Source organism: Diplotaxodon limnothrissa, linkage group LG19, assembly GCF_057381915.1.
Source record: "Diplotaxodon limnothrissa isolate DT_005_m linkage group LG19, D_limnothrissa_male_GT1.1, whole genome shotgun sequence".
Taxonomy (NCBI): domain Eukaryota; kingdom Metazoa; phylum Chordata; class Actinopteri; order Cichliformes; family Cichlidae; genus Diplotaxodon; species Diplotaxodon limnothrissa.
This window is the reverse complement of record NC_140614.1, coordinates 12393044-12406527: the sequence shown is the minus strand read 5'-3', so window position 1 is coordinate 12406527 and position 13484 is coordinate 12393044. Positions and strand designations below refer to the sequence as shown.

Sequence of the window (13484 nt, the reverse complement as noted above, 5' to 3'; positions counted from 1 at the left end):
TAAAAATACCAGATGCGCATCAGCGAGGATGCAGGTGTGATGCGAGATGATGTTGAAACCGGATGTGCAGTCTTGTGGAGGCTTGTATTTGCTTTAGCTGTGTCGCTTCTTTAACACACATCCCTGAGCAACTTAACAGCACCGGCTCTCTCGTTAGCATCACGGAAGCGCTTTGAAATTTTGATTACATGTGTTTTATGTGAGGAAACGCCAACTTTTACTGAAAAACTGAAACTTTATCTAAGATAAATCATCAGACACATTTCTGCCTGGACTGAGGCCTTGCAGCTGAATGCCCACACAGCCTTTACAAAACTACTGCACATTACATTCTGACATCAACAAAGTGCTGACAAAAGTGCGTATTTACACAGTGCTCAAATGTCCAAACACATGTGGAATCTTTGCAAAGCATCACATATAAAAGCCAAAGATTATAGATTTCATGGAAGACCTAATACAGTACTTTTTGACTGTAAAGTACCAGTGTGGAGACATTTACAGCAACTCGTGTACACACTTTAATAGAAAGATGCTAAAAAGGTTCCACATAACCGAAATTTCCACAAGGCGGTCACGATAATATCCACTTTAAAAGCTAAAATGTGACTTTTGCATGTCCGTTTTATTGTCTGAACAGAAACGAGTGCACGCAGCTCACACCCATCTGTGCTTACATCCTTTGGTTACAGGCTTTTGTGACAGCTGTTTCTGAGTCTATTTCAGTTACAATCTGTAGCTTTGAAAGTCATCCGCTTTTAACCACCCAGCAAAAGTAGTATTCAGGGAACAATTATGATGAACTATGCTTCTTTGACAGCGTTTCTGAAGTGTCATCTGCGGCGGGGCCGTTTGACAGTACCTCCAACAGTTACATCTCAAAGTGGCGGTACATGCTCTCCACATAGCTCAGAACCCGCTGCCAGTCAGGACCGCCCGCCCTCAGCATCTCCTCCACTGTCTGTTAAAGAGACACATTTATGAGCACAACAAACAAAAATCTGTTTCGTGTGTGTGTAAAATGGGAAATTGGTTAAAACACAAAGTCTTACCAGAGACTGCGCAATCCCAACGCTCTCTCCTGTTTTGAACGCTAGACTGAGATTCTCTTTCTACAACGAAGGAAGTAAAAGCGATAAGTTTAACACAAACGAGTAGCTTCATCCCATCAGTCACACAGAAACCGGCACTACCTTGTTCTCGGGGCCGAGGGTGCTGTAAGGGATATGTGAGGGGAGGTAGGTGTGGTAGACGGCACAGAACGCCAGGCCGTCGGCCCAGCTGCTGCTGAAGTTGGTGATGTCAATGTTCTGCATGAAGAGGAGAGGATACAAAAATCTATTATGTTCATTACTTCAGTGTTAAAACCTGTTAGACTACCACTGTTATTAAGTCCTTTATTTAAACAGGTCTATAAACAAATGTGCAAAAGCTCAAACACATTACACGTGTTCACTGATTATTATAAGAAAAGCACGTCCAAGTACAACCTTTTTAAAATGTCTGAATGAAACCAGAGAGGGTAGTCTCATAGGTTTTGGCAGCTCATCCCTTATTTAAATTAGTTTTTCAAGTTCAGTGTGAATAAAAGGGCCAGCTAATGTTAACATGCATGTGACCTGATACTGTAAACATGTATTTAACTGTAGTCAGAAGTTAGTAAGCTGTAGATAAACATACAGTTCAGCTCTCGTCTCTCACCTAAGGCGAGCCATTCACTTTTCACATAATCACAGAATCAAGAGGCTTCAAGGCAGATGAAGAAAGATGCATATCAATAATATCACCATATTTAAGTGTGCACAAATTATGAATTATTACAATGATCTTTTGACTAGTGAATGTATACAAAACTTTTTATGAGGGGCAGATATAATATTGTTTGTATACAGAGTGAATTCAAAGGGCCCAAGGATGGACCCCTGTGGAACACCTCTGCAAACAGTGAGCAGAGGTTACGTGACACCTCTGTAGTTCTACCAGAAAGATAATCTAAAATCTAAAAACACTTTTTCTACTAAAATGACAAGATCAGATGCTTTTGACAGGTTCAATACTAATGGTTACCGAGAGTTTCAGTTATATTACTGGAAACACTCAATGGAGCTGTTGATCTGTCACATGATTTAATCCTGAGGGTAAAAGTTGATTCCAGAACCAGTGTCAGCTGGAGCTCTAATATTTTAGCAAGGGGAGGACAATTTGAGACAGGCAATAATAATTTAAATCACTCAGGTCCCCGTCTTTGTGGAGTGGGAGCACAGGTGCAGCCTTCCAGGTTTCTTGAATGTTTAATAAAAAAATAAAAAAATAAATTTATCAGAGTTTGGAATACTTGGTGGAGATTTAGAGATAATGACCAAGAACCCACACACACACACACCTGTAAACTGAACTACATATAAAAGCATCTTGAGGGTCACCTTGTAGCCTTGGGTTCGACTCTGACACCAGCGGAGCAGCGAGTTTCTCTTTGAGCCTCCATGGCGACGCAGCAGCAGGTTGAATCCATCCTGAGACCTGAAAACGTGCACGCACGCTCGAGTCAGTTACAGTAGAGCAAACTGAACGTCGCACGAGAAGTGTTTCCTCTACTTAAGCTTCACGATCTATTTTGCTTCAGTCCAAACAAGTCGTTCGATTTATAAAGGATGTGACTGTTCACAGAGCGTCGCTGTGGACTCACTTGGTGGGCGGCAACTCGGTGAGGGCTGAATTGTACTTGTTTAAAGACTCCTCGCATTTTCCTGCACAGACAAGAAACAACCCTGCGTTACACACCAGCAAGCTATGAGCATCCAGTGCAGGAAGGCTTAGTCACAGCACAACACATTTTAACTTAACACAAACATCTACACGGTTAAAGGCTCTTTTTGTAAATGTGTGCATTTAAAAGTAATTTAAAACGACCTAACGCCATAATTAGAATATGAAGAAAGAACAGCTATGACTTACACATAAATATATTGTGTGGAAGAGATATCAGCTGAAAAGAAACAACAACAGGGCTGTACTTTCATGTCATTAGTTTGTACCACAACACTATGCAGCACATCAGCGCCGCCTTTATTTTCCCAAACCAAACCTCGACAACCAAAAAACTAGTCACTACTTCAGGCTCGCTCTCAGATCTCTAAGACGCTCAAATTTACAAATTTACAATATGGTCACTTTTGGCTCTAAAAATTATGAATGAATTAACAAAATGAGGTTTAATCCCATCGTCTACATGGAGACTATGGTTAAAAACATAGTTCCTTAGTAGTATGAGGCGTGGGTGGGCTCACCTGCGTCACTACTTGACCTGCCGTCCTGCCAGTCCAGATTTCGACCTCTTAATTGCAACAAGTTCTTTTAAAGAAAAAAAAAGTATCTAATTAGGTATAGCTGTGTGTGCATACAGTATGCATGTCTTCATTAACAAGCAGACCCTAATGAAGCCACTTCCTGTGTATGAGTCTCACCTTGTTTGCAGCAGCAGCTGTTGCAGCAGAACTGGACTGGGAGGCTCCGTTCAGCATGGTGTTGGATTCTGAGGAGCTGGGTAATCTGGACAGGCTTCTGCAGCAAAGAATGGATAAAACAAACCAAATCAACTCTCCTCACACAGCTGCTTCACGCTCCACTTGTAGATTGGACTGTTTAAATTCTTTTCAAGTGGTCGACTTAATGCAGTACGTTATAGAGAAAGCACAGCCGCAGTCCTGACCAAGTTTGGTGATTGTTAGCAGAGATGATGTGGAGCAGAGAAGGTTTGTTTTCAAATCTCTGTCCAGTTCCACAGACGTACGCTTAGGCTCGAACCGTTTTCTCACCTTGACCTCTCTGTAGTCACCATCCTGCGTGTTTCACTGGATCGCACCCCCTCTCTGTTCCTGTCCTCATTGGTCACATTTCTCAGGTAGCGCTTAGTCACATCTTTACAGTCTGTTTTCGCCTCTTCGTCAGCGACATTCTTCACCACCTCGTTCTGATTCTTACTATCCAGCCCTTCTCCTCCTAACCTGTACACCACCCTCTCCCTGCCTCTGTGGCTTTCTTCCTTGCTCTCAGACTTGTTAGATTCTCCATTTGGCTTCTCAGGTTCATGACAAGGTTCCTGGGCTTCACTTTTGCCCTGGACCTTGGTGAGATTAGCCAGTTTTTGCCTGCTCTCCTTCAACTCTTCCCTCAGAGTAACCAGCTGCACATCAGCCTCTTTCTGTCTCTGCTGGGCAGCAGAAAGCTCCTTCTCAATGTCTTTGTGGGCTGTTCGGATCGCCGTCAACTCCTCTTCTGCCTCAGCTCTCAGGCGATCTGCCACCGCCACCGCCACCTGCAGGTCACCCTGGAACTGCAGCCATTCGCCACGCTCTGACTGGAAAGCAAACAGAGGATACTTTATTAGCAGGAAAATCTCAGTTTGTCCAACTAATTTAAGAAACAGCACCCATGTTCTGTGTGGGCATACGCTAGCACAGCTGACTGGTAAGCTGAACACAAGTGCAGCAGAAGCTGACTATAAATTTTGTAAATAATCTGTCATACAGTCCCGATCAAAAGTTCAAACCACAGGGGGGAGCTTAAGGGAAAGATTTTTTGCCTTTGCCATCAGAATGTCATGACAGAAAATGACAATAAATCTACATTTTTGCACAGATTTGGCCCTTTAAAGGCATGTAGCCCTAAACCTTTGAGCAGCTGTAAAACAGCCTGTTTTAGTTTCAATAAATTACATGCTCAACAAAATGTTTTGTCTCACTCTTTCTTCTTGTTGTATGTTGAAGCTTGACTTGGAACCTCGTTAAGATCCAACCATGCAAAATATGTTTTTTTTGCCATCTTTCAAGTGGCCTTAAACCTTTGATCAGGACTGAGAGAAATATAATAAAAATGTAACGGATAATCCACGCAATCAAAATTATTTTCACAATAATGCCATAAAGAATCCAGATGATTAAAGTTGGCTTTAAGTTAATCAGACAGACAAAAAGAAACAGCTCAGCTTTCCGCAGAGAATGACTGCAATCAAATAAACTATCAAATATCCATTTCGCCCTCATTAGACGACAAGTTGAGCTGAAGCGAGCAGCAGGCCTCAGCAAGCCGAGGGGGGGAGTGGAGCTGGCAAGCCAACTCAAATGAGGCAAAACTCGATCATGAGAACAAAAAGTGGTCTGCTCGTTTTTAAAAATCATTCTTGGAGGGAAAAAAAACGACTCGAAGCCGAACAAGCTCCGACACAAACAGAAAAACAAAGCAAATGTAAGCAACGTTTTGGGAGCCGGACCAAAGATTACATTGTGAAACTGCCTTCTGCGACACCATCGGTGTGGCTGTGATCCAAAAACAGTTTTTTTGGACATGGGAAAACCAAATCCCAACTCGGATTCAGTTTCATATCTTCGTGATGTAAAAAAACGCTTCCAGCTTTCATTCTTATAGTCCTGCAGCAGCAGACATGAACAAACACTACCCCCAGACATCAAAACAGGCACTCAGAGCCAATGAAGCCAAGAGGTAAACGATACCAGACTATTAAAAAATGTTAAGCGACCAACATCATAAAAGAAAAACAGAGGGATGTGGAAAAACGTCAGAGAAGACAGGGAGGACAATAGAAGTTGTTGGAATCACACACAGATTTAAGGAAAGGGAGTTCACAGACTGTGGAGAAATGTAAGCTGGGGAACTGCGAGAGTGTGGAGGAGTGGAGGGATTGGGAAGGGTGGTAATTAGATGAAGAATGGATGAAGATGTGGAGGAGGAGGCGAGTCTGAGCCAAGCCGTTCCCTCATCTGACCACTGACTCAAGACCACAGCTGGACCTGATTACTCTGGATGCATGCGCGCACACGTACACATGCATATCACGTTGCTTTCCTCTCTCCCACAGACACACACCTCCCCTGTTCTTTCACATCAACATCAAACCACACCGTTTCATTCTCCAACACGCATACATATACTCAGGTTAAGCCGAAGCACACTCTCCTTGGAAATCAGCAGGATAGTGAATCCTGTTTGGAGTTCTCCGAGTCTATATTTAGGATTATTAAAAACACCCGCGTGGACTTAAAGAATCTTGTCTTTGCAGAGTCTTTGTTATCTAGATGTGGACACCAACTGGAGCGTGTCTGTTTAAGGAAACAGGAAGGGGTGCTCCTCAGTTAACACTGAGATAAGGGTGTGGACTGTCAGGACCCCAGGACCCGGCCTCATGCCCCGCTGCAGGACCAGATGTAGTACAGGCATACATACACATGTCTATACTCTAGATGCAAATCTGCGTTCCTGACAATTCCTGGAAAGAGTTCAGCACACACTTGAAGATTTGTGCTGTGTTTACTACTATGTGTCCCTACTTCACCTCCACGCCCACTCTAACTTGGGGAATCATCCCAACTCAGTGATTACTGCTCTCTCCAAGCTGTGGTGTGAATTCAAATATATTTATTAAGACACATTTGCCTCCCAGATGTGCAGTGCAAAATGGCCAAAAAACTCTGCAAATGATGCTCAAACATAACTTAACCATAAGCTAACAAGAGAGTTGCATATTTAAGAAAAGCTTCCCAATGGAGTCGGGAACCCTTCTCCCATCCTTCCATCAGTCTACATGTGATCTGTGGCGTCCAAATGCACGGCCTGTTTCACTGCAGCAGACTGTCAAGGAGCAAAGAGAACAGAGAGAACCTGGAGATCATTTCAGGAAATCTCGGCCAGCGCTCACCTGGAACTGATTCCAAATGCTTTGAGATCGACTCCAGCAGGGAACACAAATCTGACCATCCACCCCCACAACACAGCCACGATTGGAGTATTTTCATTTTTGCTGGTTAAGAAAACTGAAAGCTTGTCATGCTCATAAGCACAAACAGATGGTACATTTGATAACATCCTTAGCAGTTCATTGCACAATGGGCAATCATGTGGCTTTCTTTAGAATTCAGTTTAACTACAAAGAAATGGAAAATACATTATTGCTGCCGGGTAGACAGAGACAGATAAGGAGCATTAGGAAAAGCAGTGCTGAGGACAGATGAAGAAAGCACATCAGGGAGGCTTATCTGTCTGAGTGTGACTGGAAAAATAACAGCTACTTAAATTACAAGAAAAAAAGGGGTCAAAAATGGGGTCAGATCTGAAGAGGAAACGGCTTAAGCAAGGTGGGGTCAGACGAAAAGATGGATGGTGAATGCAGAATAGAGGAGAGGGGGGGCTGAAGGCATCCAGAGGAAGGAAGAGATGAGAGAGAGAGGGAGAGCCATCGCTCATTTCAGTCTTGTGCTCGGGGTGGAGCGGTCAACAGGCCCAGCTGGGGGCTGAGGGGAGGGGGGAGGCCTCTGAAGAATTCTTGGTGCATGTGTTTGTAAGTCTTTTGTTTCGTGTGCACACGCACAAAACATGGCCAGTGGGTCACTGCAAGCTGCAGCCCTTCTACCTCACCACAGCACAAAACAAAACAAGTTTTGTCTTGGAAACAGCCGAATGTGAACCCCCTCCTCCGCCCTGCACTCCCCTTCTCCGGCTCTCCACACAAAGGATCTCGGCACTGCAGAGCAGGCAGGGAGGGTTCATAAAGCTGAGCTCCGGCTAGCTTATATCGTCCTACAGAGGGCTCATGTAAACACGGGTTTGGATTGCCATGATTTCCATAACACTGAGCCCTCTCGCTGTGTTATACCACAGTCCCTCTGAGCTTCAGCTGGACCGTGCGAGGCTTATATTTCTAGGTCTTTTACAAGGATGTGGGAAAGTGGAAGAAAGACAAAGTAAAGAAAGGAGTGTTTGGACAGTTTGAATATTAAATAGGCAGAGCTGACATCAAGGAGGCGCGGAATAGACGAGCTGGAAGATAAAAACGGACGACGTGCGTCAGTCGCAGTTCAATTAAAATAATTCAAATACATGAGAAAAATAAAAGAGCAGACGAGAGGACGGGGAGGATAGAAGAAAGAGAAGAAAAGGCGATGGGGACGGGGACGGGGAGGGGCGCCGTTCTGTCATAGTCCAGCTGTCGTAATCTGTGGCAGATCTAGAGGAAGCTGGAAGCCTATGGCTACAATCCTCATAAGGGAGGGTCAGGAATCGGAACGAGTAACAGACAGGAAATTACTCAAGAATATCACCGTCCTCCTAAGATCGCAGAATGAAGGAGAAAATGAACTAAAGAAGTGCTGCAGAATTTGATTTTATCCATATCGAACATAGCCGGAGAGTCTCTCGTGAACAAGCACCACCTTTCAGGTTGAAAGTCACTTCTTCATTATTATTAACCCTTTTGTGTTTGCCATTCAGTTCAGTTCATTTTTATTTACACAGCACCGACAACAGTCACATGTTGTCTCATCAGAAGGTGCAGCTGCCTGTGATACCAAAGGCGAGCGTCCTTGATAACTATCTTGTTGGACAGAAAATGATCTCAACGACTTTCCTCCTGTGGAAGGACAGGAAGACCTTCATTAGCACAGCTGCAGCCCCCAGGGGGTGAAGCAGACTCCACTTGAAGACTCTGTTGTTGTTAAAGGGGAACAAAGTGTGGGCTGTGATGGTACAGTATGTGTTATTGTTACCTCTCGGCTCACAGGTCATATTACACTGACCTGTACATCACTTCCTGTTTACAAATGCATGCACTTTACTCGTTCAGTTATGCTGCAACAAAGGTGCGTCGTGTATATAAAACACAGGACTAATTACAGGATGAAGTTTGATGAAAAAAGAGGCTTTAAACAACACAAGACTGGCAGTGGGACCCCAGATGAAACGTTTACGGTCACAGCTTACAATCTAGCCGGTGTATATCAAAGCAAAGACTTCCTGTCATCATACAAGAATTTTAAAAAGTCAATTTATTGGGGTTTAGGCAAACGCATCCTTCACGGGGACTGGAACCTGGTCATTACGACTAGAAGGCATCCAGTACCAAAGCTCCTCACTCCAAAATGTTGCCACATTCATATGCAAACTTTAGTTTATAGAGAATGACCGGATAACGTCTCTTTGGGGGGGAAGAGTTAAGTGCACGGTCGGTGTCTGAGGAGAAAACTTTCAAGCTCATCTCACCTCTAATGTACTCTTCAGACTCTTCACTTCTGTCAGCAGATGCTTCAGTATCTCTGAAGGAAGGTCAAAGAAATGTCAGGCAGCATCACATGCATATAAAACACAAAAAATGTCGAGGAAATTGACTTGCCCTTCTTAAAACAGACAAACGTTTGGCCCACATTGAAATGCAGAGTTGTAGCACTCAAACAACAAGCCTGCTGGGGTTGTTATTGCAGTGCTTATTTAGGGAGGGGATATTTTGAAATTTCAAATACTAGTACTATAATAATAAGACTGATTTCACTCTCACCTGCTGTGTTTGTGCTCCCGTCCTCACTGGCAGGGATTCCCAGAGCTAGCTTACACTCCTCCAGCAACTTCTCCAGTTCCTCGCTTTGGCCATCCTTCGGTTCCTGACACTGCGGCAGAGACTGACTCAGACCACTGTCCCTTTCTCTCCAGTTTTGCCCCAAAGAGCTGCCCACCACAGGCGAGGCACTAGACAGAGACGAGGGGCTCTTTATAGGACTGACAGGCACACTCTTCTCTGGGGTAACAGGAATCCTGGGTGTAGAAGTAGGAGGACCACCATTCCTCCCTACAGTAGCTTTCTCACTCACGGCCACAGCACCGGCTGGCTTGCTGTTCACTGGGTTAACTCCAGCGCTGACCGTGGAGCTGTTTGCGCTGACCGGCGGACAAGGCTTCCAATCTGGAGGGGGACTGCGAGCGCTGGGAGTAGTTGGCGTGCCGTGCTGCGATTTCTTGCCAGTGGTCGCCGGTACTGGAGGTAGAGACGAAACTGAGATCGTAGGGGAAGACGGAAGCTGGGGAGCACTGGTTGTGAAAACAGCACCATCGTTCTGTGGCGTAGTAGGTGGAGTGTGAAAACTGTCCACCTGAGCCCCTAAAAAAACAGATTTGAGAGAAAATGAGAAAAGCAAATTGTGTTTGAAGACTGCATCTAAATATGGGAAAAAGGGGAAAAACTGAGCTGAATAATCATTTCTGTCAGACGTTTTCCACACAAGACATCAATTTAAGAACAATTCTTGAAATAATTTCATATCCTGGTCTCTGGTTTTAACTTCATGAGTGGAGCAGGACTTTAAAGTTTGTGCTCATTTCCAGGCCCGACTTTTATTTTTGGACCGTACTGAAATAACTTTGTTTAAAATAGTCCACTTTTCTTATACTGAGCCTTGGTGCAGCTGCTTAGCTCACCCGCTATCTGAAAGAAGCAGTTTTAACTCCTCTTTCTTTAAGACACTTTGCTCCTGATTGTGAACAGAAGGTTTGAAGAACAGGTGGGTGGAGCACACGTCCTCACATCATGATCTCTTCACATCACGCAAGTCCAAGTATGGGTGTTTACAGCAGTTTAGAGCTCTTAGAGAGTATTTGCACATACGACGACCTCCGTATCTGAAACTCTGACCATGAGCAGTCATCGCATACATGTGTGACAGAATAACAGCCTCCATCTGTGACTCGGTCACACAGACTGAAGGAATACACTGAACAACTGAAGCGGACACAGAACGAAGTAAGAAAGCAGTCAGTCGTCAGCAGTCAGGCATGCTGACGCTGAAAACATCATCTAGCGAGTTGATGGAACTCGCTAGATGCTGACCAGCACAATGCCCGGGCCGTGCCCCTGACGATGAATGCTGTAATACAAGCATTCCTCTAGCGCTGCTCATCCATACCACTGCTCCCGATTCAGGAACACATGCAGACACAGGACAAACAATTCCCACGTATTTGCAGCACTCAGTTACCGATTCATTTTCAGACTTGACACATGATGAGTTCCACTTTTTGGCATTCCCCGCCTGTCACAGCACGCCAGCGTTAAGAACTCCAGAGGCTGTGGGAACCCGTAGGCAGCGTTTCCTTCTCTTCCCCGCTCATTTTTCTTGTTTGGACAAAAGCTTCACTATGAACAAAATGAATGTTTTTTGTTCCTTCGTTTTTCTTTAGTGATGTAAGATCAGCACTTGAACATTTGCAAAGTTATGCACCACCTGCTGCACGGCCAAGTCACCGAGAAAGAATGACAGGACTGTCTAATAGGACTCTCAAGCCAACCCTTCTCTTTATTTCTTCATTCCAGACCTTAATGCGCTCGTCCAACCATGTGCATGGGTGGCAAGTTGACTGAATGAGAGTGGATGTGTGTGTGTGTGTGTGTGTGTGTCAGATGGCATTAGACTTCCTATGATTAATCCGCTGCCCTTGTGCTGAGCTGGGGAATTCTGCCGATTCATCACAGCTGGCCTGGCAGGGCCAGAACGAATCACACGGGGACGCGAGGAGAATGACCACTCACTGAGCAACACAGGAGAGCTGCCAAGATTCCTGCTGCAACTCAGCACACACACAGACACACACACATTCACACACCTACAGCTTTTCCACTTTCTTCTCTCTGCTGCCTTCAGTTTCATGATTACTCTTCATCCACCTTCACTTTTTGGGAATTCTAGTACGTGCACTTTTCTGGTATCATGCTTCCGACTTCCGTGTACTTCATGAATCAGATGTTTGTGATTTCCTGGAAATTTCTCAACACAATTCAAAACACGAGGCCAACACAACACAGCCATCTGTGCGCACTGCCAAACCTTTCAGACACAGCATGGAAAGTTCAAGGGAGCTGATTCCGCCAGAGCTGGTTTAAAGAAAGTAAATTAAGTGTGTGTGTGTTTGAGGGATGACCTACCTGTGGGTCCATGGCTGTCCTTGGTGGAAAAGTTGCCCATTCTGCAGTAATAGGGATGGGGCCAGTGATGTGGCCCTGCAGGTGCTTGTTGCACTTTCACTCAGACCAGACCAAAGAGAGAGAGAGGAGGTGACCTACACACACACACACAGTGAGAGAGAGAGAGAGTACATCCAGCAAAGGATGAAGTCGTGCACTTTTATCCAGCTGAGAAATAATCCAGTGAACACAACCTCGCTCACAGTGATGGCGGACTGAGGAAGTTTACATGGAGTCTCATTTGAATGATAGTAAAATCAGTACCTTTACATAATGAGGCTGAAACACCAGAGTGAGATCAGACGTACAGGCAGGACGCTACAGTGTGGCCACATGAGGCAGAAAGCTGTTGGCACGTCGGTGTAAGTGCTCGGTGAGTGGAAAAGGACGAGAAACGCGCCCCAGATCCACAGAAACTGCAAACCGAGTCACCGAGAAGCACCCACGAGTTTAAACTGGCAGTTAAACCAGTGAGGTTCACTAAGACGTAACATCGTTCTTCTAGAGTCACAGGTTTGCGCCACAGACGCGCGAGAAAAACTTTCAGCCACAAACTCGATATAAGTTCTTCACTGAGGGTGGAAAAAAGTCACTCAAAAGTCATCTTCAATGTGAAAAGGCAACAATAGTGGGTACAAACCTTGGACAGATTAGAATCAATCCCAGATCGTCCGGTTCTGCGTTTTGGAAACTCTGCTTCTTCTTCTTCTTCTTCTTCTTCTCCACGACCCGCTTTCTCCAGCGCTGCTCAGCCAAGCGCACTGCCCCGCTGTTCCTTCACGGAGAGGCGCCGAGGGCAGATGGACAAACGCAAAAGCAGCAGCTGTTGGACAAAGTCAGGTCCAAGCAACATTTTACTCCTGGGAGCTTCTCGATAAAGAAGCAAAGACGTGTGGCTTTAGTCCTCAGAAAGAGTCGAAGTGAACTCTGACCGCAGATGACCAATGTCTCCGATATCCACCGGACGTGTCCACTGGAGGGCACAGTTAGGCTGTGAAAGGACAAACCTGTTGCTGTCGCCTCTGGGATGGGTTGGTTTCTGTCCGCTCACTGCTTCGAGCGGATGACCCACTGACCTGCTGTGCCATACAGCCCCGGGCTGAACAGTGAACCGACTTTACATACCAATATTTCTCCAACTATTCACGCGGTCCCGGTGAGAGTTTAGCTCCCACATAACTCCGGTGAGTCCTGGGATGATTCAGTTCTGAGTGTTTCAAACTATTTCCTGGTTACGCTTTTGCACTAATGCAGTCATTTTTTATAGTTTAATTCTGACTAACTCATGCACACAATAAGAAATAAACCACAGTTACGCAAAACTAAAGTTACGCATAAACATTAGTGACAAAAACATTAAAAGATCACATATGTAGACACAGCAGCTCTGGTCTGGACATATTTATTTAAAAGCTGGCATACACAGGAGATTACTAATTAAACTAATCGCCCATATGGCCAAATCTTTGAATCTATAAATTTTGAAATATATATATATATATATATATATATATATATATAATTTTTTTTTTCAAATTAAATTAACCTGTGTCAACCTTGCTAAGATGCATTTAACCAAATATTATCAGTGGGGTGTACTTGTATATTTGAGGTTTTGTGGATCAGAAAAAATCCCAAATAAACTCAAACTTGTGCAGTTAATTATTGTTTTTTTTCTTTAACTCATGAA

The 13484-nt window shown here is 44.5% G+C and overlaps 1 protein-coding gene across 1 annotated transcript; it reads right to left on the bottom strand.

Annotated features, from left to right (window-relative positions):
• Positions 1–585: 585 nt before the first annotated feature.
• LOC146611843 (uncharacterized) lies at positions 586–12575 on the bottom strand. The gene is made up of 12 exons (XM_085343108.1): positions 12435–12575; positions 11756–11889; positions 9341–9937; positions 9049–9101; positions 3816–4357; positions 3465–3561; positions 3288–3351; positions 2687–2747; positions 2424–2520; positions 1194–1310; positions 1053–1112; positions 586–961 (listed from the first exon to the last, which is right to left on the bottom strand). Exons 2-12 carry the CDS (start codon positions 11793–11795, stop codon positions 872–874), a joined length of 1818 nt encoding a protein of 605 aa, XP_085199234.1. The 5' UTR covers positions 11796–11889; positions 12435–12575; the 3' UTR covers positions 586–871.
• Positions 12576–13484: the final 909 nt, after the last annotated feature.

Coding starts and splice junctions, on each gene's coding strand:
- LOC146611843 (XM_085343108.1), bottom strand. CDS start 11,795: ATGGGCAACTTTTCCACCAAGGACAGCCATGGACCCACAG. Junction 9,102..9,340: donor CGGGAGCACAAACACAGCAG/GTGAGAGTGAAA, acceptor ACCTTCCTTCAG/AGATACTGAAGCATCTGCTG. Junction 3,352..3,464: donor CAGCTGCTGCTGCAAACAAG/GTGAGACTCATA, acceptor TTTCTTTAAAAG/AACTTGTTGCAATTAAGAGG.